Source organism: Notamacropus eugenii, chromosome 7 (assembly GCF_028372415.1).
Source record: "Notamacropus eugenii isolate mMacEug1 chromosome 7, mMacEug1.pri_v2, whole genome shotgun sequence".
Taxonomy (NCBI): domain Eukaryota; kingdom Metazoa; phylum Chordata; class Mammalia; order Diprotodontia; family Macropodidae; genus Notamacropus; species Notamacropus eugenii.
Genome location: NC_092878.1, coordinates 10,584,629 through 10,593,721, shown reverse-complemented (window position 1 = coordinate 10,593,721; position 9,093 = coordinate 10,584,629). Strand labels below are relative to the sequence as shown.

At 38.8% G+C, this 9,093-nt stretch overlaps 1 protein-coding gene across 1 annotated transcript; it reads left to right on the top strand.

The window, feature by feature from the left end:
• The first annotated feature begins 1,172 nt into the window (after nt 1-1,172).
• Nucleotides 1,173-2,108, top strand: LOC140514544 (olfactory receptor 6E1-like). Its single transcript, XM_072625004.1, has one exon. The coding sequence runs from the start codon at nt 1,173-1,175 to the stop codon at nt 2,106-2,108; it is 936 nt and encodes a 311-aa protein (XP_072481105.1).
• Nucleotides 2,109-9,093: the final 6,985 nt, after the last annotated feature.

Genomic DNA, 9,093 nt, shown 5'->3' with positions numbered 1-9,093 from the left:
TCAAGTCTCAGCAAAAATCTAGCTTTCTACTGGAAGCCTTTCCCAGTCCACCTTAATTCTGTTGATTATTTCAAATTTATCCCGTGTATAGTTGGTTTCTGTATGTTGTTGCCATGTTTCTCACCCATTAAACTGTACTCTCCTTAAGAGCAGTGACTATATTTTACTTTTCTTTTGATGCCAACGGCTTAGCACAAAGCCTGGAACATTAGAGGTGCTGAATAAAACCTTATTGACCAATGGGTTTTTGTCCAAATCTTTTTGTTCCTTTGGTTTAATTTATAATTCATATGGAATTTTGTTTTCCACATTTAAAACTTATTTCATTATTTTTATTATATTTAATAGAGAGAGTAGGTAGTAAGAATTAATAGATAATAAAGGTAGAAAGATACTCCTTCCTAAATTGGAGGTGCTAAATAAAACCTTAATGACCAATGGACTTTTGTCCCAATTTTTTTCTTCCTTTGGTTTTATTTATAATTCATATGGAATTTTGTTTTCCCCACTTAAAATTTATTTCATTATTATCATATTTAATGGAGATAGCAGATAGCAACAATTAATAGAAAATAAAGTTAGAGAGCCATTGCTTTCCAGATCTTTCATAAATGTCCTATGACACATCATATTTAGAGAGGCAAATGGTGTCATGAAATTAGGAAAACATGCCTGCAGCATAAGAGATCAAGGGAAAAAATGATTCAGCAGATTGAGATAAAAGAAAGGGGAAAAAAGTTGTCAAGAATACTCTTTCTTAAAACCACAACAGCAAAGCAACCCAAAAGAAAATTGGTTTTGGTTAGGATGTCACGGTTTTCTAACTAAGGGGGAGTTATAAAAGTTTTGCCTAAAAAAGTTTCACTCGTCCAACTGTTATTACTACACTTAATATTACTCCACTTGACTACTCAAGTCAACACTGGTACTCCCACAGGGTTCTCAATTCAAGAAAACATCCATACATTCCACAAACTTAATGAGAGGTCTAGAGGATGGGAAAGGTGAGGTGGAGAATAGATATTGCTACACATAAAAATAATGGAATCTTTCAGCTAAAAAAAAAAAAGCTTTATTCATCTCCTGTTCTCTTCAGTTCTAGACCAGATGTGATCCCAGAGACTCATAGCCTCTGTTGTTGATGCCCTGTTTTTCTGATCCCACTATGGAACATGGGGAATATCACCACTATCACTGAGATCATTCTTCTGGGACTCACAGATGCCTGTGAATTCCAGATGCCAATCTTCGTGGTGCTCCTCCTGATCTACTTTATCATACTGCTAGGGAACCTCCTCATCATTTTCATCACACTGATGGATCGACGTCTTTATACCCCCATGTACTACTTCCTCAGAAACTTTGCTGTCCTGGAGATCTGGTTCACTTCTGTAATCTTTCCCAAGATGCTGAACAACATCCTAACAGGGAACAGGACCATCTCCTTACTGGGATGCTTTCTACAGGGTTTCCTTTACTTTTTCCTAGGAACTACAGAATTCCTCCTCCTGGCTGTGATGTCCTTTGATCGCTATGTGGCAATCTGTAACCCCTTGCGTTATGCCACCATCATGAGCAAAAGGTTCTGTGTGCAGCTGGTGCTGTCCTCCTGGTTGGGAGGGTTCCTTCTCATCGTTGTACCCAGTGGCATCACATTTCAGCAACCTTTCTGTGGCCCCAATGTCATCAATCACTTTTTTTGTGACAATTTCCCATTGCTAGAACTCGTGTGTGCAGACACAAGCCTGGTGGAACTGATAGGCTTTGTTGTGGCCAATATTAGTCTTCTGGGCACCTTATCTGTCACTGCTCCCTGTTATGGCCATATCTTGTACACAATATTGCGCATCCCCTCAGCCAAGGAGAGGCAGAAAGCCTTTTCCACTTGTTCCTCCCACATCATTGTGGTATCACTTTTTTATGGCAGCTGCATCTTTATGTACGTCAGGGCAGGTAAGGGCAGTGAGGGAGAGAACATGAACAAGGTGGTGGCCCTCCTCATCACTGTGGTGACCCCAATGCTCAACCCTTTCATCTACACCCTTAGGAACAAACAGGTGAAACTGGTGATTAGGGAAAAGGTGGGCAAGTGGATCTCTCAGGCCTGAGCTGGAGCTGCACAGCAAGTAAAGTTCCCCATAGTAGCCAGCCTCTTGTACTTCCTTAAAATCACTGTTCTCAGGGTCTCCCTCTCTTCTGACCTAGATAACTTGCTTTCTTCCCTTCCCCTGGACCAGCTGCCAGAGTGAGCTATTGTGAATACAATGCCACCATCCTTTCTTATAGATACCAAAGCTCAAAGGTCTTCTGCCCTTCTCACCCTCTGGTGATTTATTAGATCAATGTAAGTTAGGAGGCAGAGAGCACAGCAAAGGCAGCACCACCTTGTGTCTGGTTCTTCCTGTTGCCCATTTCCTAAACATGCCCATATCCTAAGTGTGGATTCCTTCCTTAGAATTCTTTAAAACAAATCCAGCTATTGCTCCTACATTGGAAACTATGAAACTGACATGTAACATCGCCAAACACACTTTTGTTGTGTCTTAGAAACCTCATGTAAAGTGAGTCAAATGGCCTTTCTTGAGTTTATGATTTAAAATGTACAAAACTGAAATAGATTAACAAAGGTCAACTGGAAAAAATAAAGAATAATGGGACAAATGCTCTATTTTAATGATTTATTCACATTATACATATTCCAATTATACATTAGAATCAAGAGGGAAGTATAATTCATGTAGTAGAAGGTTAGTTAGATTGGAATCGTACTCTCAGTTATGGTTAGGAAAAATCACATTGGAGTGGTTTATTGATTTTTAAGAGTTATATAAGTAATGATTCCCCAAACTGTCCTAATTCCTAACAATTCCATCTCTTATCTCCCTGCATTCACTCAAGGTATCCCCCTTGTACCTGGAACACAGTAATTCTTTCTCTCCTCAAATCCACTGCTTAGAATCTGTAACATCTCAGATTTCAGTTCACGCGTCCCCCTGCTTTGTGAAACCTTCCTGGATCACACAACCCTCTCCCCTCCTCCAAGTATGAGTTCTCTTTCCCTCCTTAGGTTATCTTGTAACCACTTATCAATGAAAAGGTGACATCATTCCCAGGATAATATAAACTTCTTGAGGACAAGTACATTTTCTTTTTTTAGTTTTGTACCCCAAATAAGAGGGAATACTAAATGTTTGTTGAATTGAAAGATGGGATTTCTAGTTTCTTTCCCATAGGAGATAACTTACACAGGAGTGAAACAGGATGTCTTTGAGGATATATGCCAGGTACTGGAGATGATGAACTGAGAAATAAGCTGGGATGAGGGAATGAGATCATCAGAAAATGTTTAATCAAGGCTTTTCAAGCAGACTTTTAAACTTTTTTTTAAAACTCTAAACTTTTTCTACTAGGCAATGAGGTCTTTTTTTTATTCAACAAATTTTGTTGTTCTTTTATAATATAAGACTCTCAAAGGATCATGGCATCACACGGTCAGAGCAGGGAGGGACCTCTGAGGCCATCCCTTTTATAGATCAAGTCCAATTAATTCCCTTTTATAGATTAAGATACAAAGAGGTTGCCTGATTTTTCCAAGATCACACAGATTGTTATAGAAACCACTGAACTCAAATTCAGGTTCTCTGACTTCAGATTGAGCATTTTTCCCACTGCTCTATACTGCTGCGTGACAATAGGAAGTTGCCCTAGAATTCTAAACAAGGACATGACATGGTCACAGGCAAGTTGGAGAAAATAACTTGGTTTATATTAGGAGTACATTGTAGCTCACCAGGGAGATCAAGCTTTCAATGTCCAGGAAGGAAATTACTAAGAAATTATCAAGTGTGTGACCATAGGAATAAAAAGGAAGGAGCAAATCCAGAAGATATATATGGGACAAGGGTAGAATTTATTTCCATAAAGAATGTATAAAGGGAAGGACAATTCTGCTTAGATATTACAGCATCACTCCCACTTCAACATTGTCATAACTGAACTCAACATCTTCCCACTCCACACTGACTTCCTTCCACACTTCCTCCACTATTTAGTGGCATCACTATTCTCCAATCACACAGACTCAAATGCTGAATGTTATCTTTCAGCTCCTCGCTATCTTTCATACTTCACCTTTTCACTGGCTTCTGTCAAAGCCTTCTTGCCCAGGAGCACTCAGATTTCTCCTCTGCCCTACCTTCCACTGCCCCGTGTTTTCCATCACTACCCAAGAAGCTCCAGTAGTTCCCCTTGGCTAGAGGCAAAATAAAATCAAAACTTTATAGGTTAGTATTTCGCAGTCTGCTTCCAGCCTGCACTTCTAGGTTTATTGCTTATCACTGTCCTTCACAAATCCCACTTCGTAGCCAAACTGGCCTCCTTGCTCTTCTCTGTACATGACATCCCATTTCTCCTTCATCATGACTTTAAACAGACTGTCCTCAATAACCCTCCCTCCTCACCTCTGCCTCGTAGAACGTCTAGCTTTCTTCAAGATTCAGTTCAAGTGCCACTTCCTCCACAAGACCTACCATGGTCCCCAAGGCACTAGACTCCTTCCCTCCTTTAAATTATTTTTAGCTACTGTTTATATAATTTATACAGGCTTATTTGTGAACATGTAATTTTCTCTCATTGGAATATAACCTCAGTAAAGACAGAAACAGTTTTATCTTTGAATTTGGATCAACAGCACCTAGCCCAGTACTTAGCACATAGTAAATGGTTAATAAATGCTTTCTTAATTAATGAGTAAATATTAATAAATACTAATATACTAATAAATACTAATAAAAACCAAATTAAATATTAAGTAAATATTTGTGAATGCATTGCATTTCATAGTGAATAAATGAACTAATGATTAAAATTGGTGAAATAATGAGAAATAAGTGGATTTTCATTAAGGACTCCAAACTTTTAATCTCTCCACTTCCTGTACAATGTTCCCACACTGGTCTCTCTAAAGTAGTATTTTGGTCATATCACACCAAGGAAGTGGCTCTTGATTGCTCAACTCAAATTCAGACTTGTCACGCTAGAATTCTTAGCCTTTCATAATATGAGCCCATACTGCAAATCCAACCTTGTCAATCACTACTCTGAACTCTTTACACTGTGGTAAACAATTTCATTTCTCTGTTTTAAAATCTATGTAAATTCTGTTTAAATGTGTTTGTTTGTTTTTGTGTCAAAATCTATCCAGTGATTTGATAGCTCCATAGACTTTCCAGGGCAGTCTCTCAGAGATTAGATGATGGTTGGTTGGCTGTTGTCCTTCTGTCTCAAAGTGGAACAAAATGGCATTCCTATGGTACAGTCAAGTTACAATGACTCCAACTGTAGCTGATCAGAAATGCTTTCCTACTTTCTAAGTCCCTACTTTCAAAGAGCTTAGATTCTGAAATAAAACGTAAAGGTGTCACAGTGCTTTCATGTGGCTTGTTTAATAACCAGTGAAATCAATCATCTTTATACATCTGAGAGTTTTTAACCAACCTTTTGGCTTCTAGGTCAATATATTGTTTAATTGTAAGTATTTAGAGATTAAAAAAATTACTACAAGCCATGAATGCTTGCATATGGTAATTGGCCTTCATTTGAAGGGTCGCTGGTGTTCTCATAGCTTGCTAATAAGTTATGCTTTCTGTTAAGAAAGATGAAATAATGCCTTTTTTGTGATGAAGCTGATAAAGTGCTTTGCTAGTAATTCATGTGCCACTGAGATATTTAAGTCAATAATTATAGGTCTTATCTTTCCACCCATCATCACTTTCCAGTTTTCCACAAAAGTTAGGGTTTCAATCACCTTTTTATTTTTTTTATTGTAACCATGCTGTCATCCATTATATTAATTGGCATGAAAGTTTTCTGTTTCATGTTTGATGCAGTTTTCACTTGCGTTGTGTTGGCCTTCATTGTGTTCATACAGGCAGCAAGAAGACCTCCACATTCACCTTCTGTAGGGCATCTCTTTCTCCTCTATTTTTAAATTTTATTTGTTGCTTCTTTTTCTCTGTGATGCAGTTTGTGATGGTCATTGAATTGCTTATTTTATTTTTTGCATTGATTTGAATCCTTGAATTGCTCCAATCTTTAGGTTTTCACTTTTAATTGTTGAGTAAGGGGATCAAGAATTTCTGATAGACTTTCCTCTTCTGTTCTCCATTCTGCAGGTTTCTTTAATTGAGCGACGTGTGTTCTCTGCTCTGCATACTGGCTATATATTAACGTAATCTTCCAGTGTCTTCCCTAGGTCTTCCCTGGTTTCCTCAAATTGCTTTTGCCATGCTGATTATTTGACACCTGTTAGGAGGACTCCTGAGTGATTCACTTTTCTTCCTATGGGTGTTGTCATTTCAGTGGCTTTAGTCTATGCTGGTATATGCAAGTCTTGAGAGATTTTTACATTATCTTTTTTTTTTTAATATCTATAATGTTTAATGCAATATTGACTGAAATACCGAGGGCTACATTAAGAACCAGACAAAATGACAATGAATTGAAGAGGAAGGTTGAAAACATACCACAAAATGATCATCATCAAAGACAATTTCCTATTGATGAGAATATGGAAAACCAGACTAATGGTACCTTTACAGGTTTAGTGTATATTACTTTCCTTCATGCACTCTACAAGCAAGCCAAAGTGGACTAATTGTTTTTTCTATACACAAGATTCAATTTCCAGACTCCATGACTTTGCACATGCTCTCTCTCATGCCTGGACTGCCCTCCTTTCTCACTTCTTCATTGTAGAATCCATTGCTTCCTCTAAAGATCCACTCAAGGACCATCTCTAATAGATCATATTAGAGATGCTTACCTTGATCTCTTTAATGACTAGTGCCTCCCAAATAACTTTATGTACATGCTTTCTCTTAACAACATGGAAGCTCAGGCAGTGACTTTTTTTTTTTTTGACGTTGTATCTTCTAAGGAGAAGCTGGTGCAGACTGCAAAACTGGTATGTATGTACGTATATACATATATATGTACATATTGATATATATACATATATATACATGACATAGCTTTGATGGACACTGTCTATTTTGATATCTCCTATAGAACATTCTTCTTGAAGTAGAGCAACTCACAAATGAATGAGCTGCCCCTTTGACAATTTTATCTTTCAATAGGTGTATGAATGAATTTTATAAAAAAAAATTATTAAGCACTTTATTGTCATTATTCTGTCAAGTCCAAATTTTCATGACCCGTTTTGGGGTTTTCTTAGCAAATATACTGAGGTAGTTTGCCATTTCCTTCTCCAGTTCATTTTAGAGATGAGGAAACTGAGGTAAACAGGGTTAAGTGATTTGCCTGGTAGTACACAGCTAGTAAAGATCCGAAGCTAGATTTGAATTCAGGAAGAGTCTTCTCCAGGCCTGGCACTCTATTCACTGTGCCCCCCTAGCTGCCCTAATTAAGCTCTTACTATGTGCCAGAATAAACCGAACACACACATATAAAGAGTGAGACAGTTGCTGCTTTCAAGGCATTCATATTCTATTAGTGGGAGACAGTACATTTAGGGGAACAGTGGCCAGGGAAGAGAGTTGAAATTGACCCACAGGGAAGTTGATTAACACATGCTTTTCAGAAGCAAGGGTAGTATTTATTTGATTTACTGTACCCAAAGCTAGAGGTGGAGGGCAGAGAAGTGAAAAATTGAGAGGGTTACACTTGAGGTGACAGATCTAATGACTAGACGGTGGATGGTTAAATGGGAATGAAAGCATGGCACCATCTACATATAATGGGCTGTGTGTGTTTGCACTCACTCAAGAATCAATACACCTCAGCTCCAGGGCAGGAGTTCCAAAATTGAGAGATTCCCTTCCCCAGGGATTACAAGCATGATTTCTATAGGTCCAGTTCAAAGCACCCTATTTCCAGTGGGGAAAAAAAGTAGGATAGACAATAAAGCACCCTCGACTTCAGGACTGTGAATTTCAAAGAGTGCAAAAACAGAGTAGTACCCCCTTGGTGATGCATAATGGTGGGACCCTTTCTCTCTCTTCTACTTCAGATCATGTACAGGTATTCTTTCACTGTTTCTTTTAGGTCATGTGGCCTCTTTTGATTGGTTGCTGAGGTGGAACTCTATGAATTCATTGAAGAGGCTAAATTTGCCCCCTTCCCAGGCCTCTTCCTTCCTGATGGCCTCAAGATATTAAGATTACTCTGACCTTCCAAGGGTTGGTTGGTGGTAAGAATGGGCTTGCCTTTCCCATAGGGAAATGGTTCCCTTAGGAAAGCCTTTTCCAGGGATGGGGCCACTTCTTGTCTGTGTCTTCTTTCTCTTGTGACATCCCAAAAGGCAGCTAGCATCTTCTGATCCTCCTGGGCACCTGTCCCAGGTCTTCGGTTGGCCAAACCGGATAAACGTATGAGAGAAAGGACGTTCCAGAGTCGAACAGGGGTTGAGCTTTATTACAGGGTCTAGTTACAAGTGCAGGGAGATCTTCCTTAGGAGGAAGAGGGGGAGATTTCCTAAGGAGGCTAAGCTTAAGGGATTGGAAGTAGAAGTACAAGCGGGGAGAGAGGGGGAGGGGAGAGAGGAGAGAAGAGGAGCGGAGCCTACTGTCCTCTTGGCTCCACACGTGCTAAGAGAGCTTTTTACATTATCTTTTAAATGCATTTATCCATTACATTGATAAAGATACTAGCTTTCGTGAATTACTCTATCTTCATACAGTTAGCCTAATAGTTGGATGTCAGATTCCAAAAGGGCTTTTTGAAATGTCTCTTTAAGAATACTCCTCTACTTTTCCAAAGCATGGCACACAATGGCATTATTTTGGCCACTACAGGATACTATCTGGATGTTCTGTTCTGCAAGTTTGCAATGATTTTCTTTTCTGAAAGAAGTTTTTATGGATAGCTATGTTTTCGTGTCACCATCATTTTGCACGGTATCTCTCCCCCAGCTTCTAGAACAAAGAAAGTCCATAGAACAAATAAAGACAAGGGGAGAGAGAGAGAGACAGAGAGAAAGAAGGAAAAAAATCGGTATAATTGATAAATACATAGAAAAGAGTCTGAATCTGAAAATACCTGCAGCATCCAATATTCCTGGCTCTTCTACCT

What these genes read in the sequence shown, in the direction of transcription:
- LOC140514544 (XM_072625004.1), top strand. Translation starts at nt 1,173, where the DNA reads ATGGGGAATATCACCACTATCACTGAGATCATTCTTCTGGGACTCACA.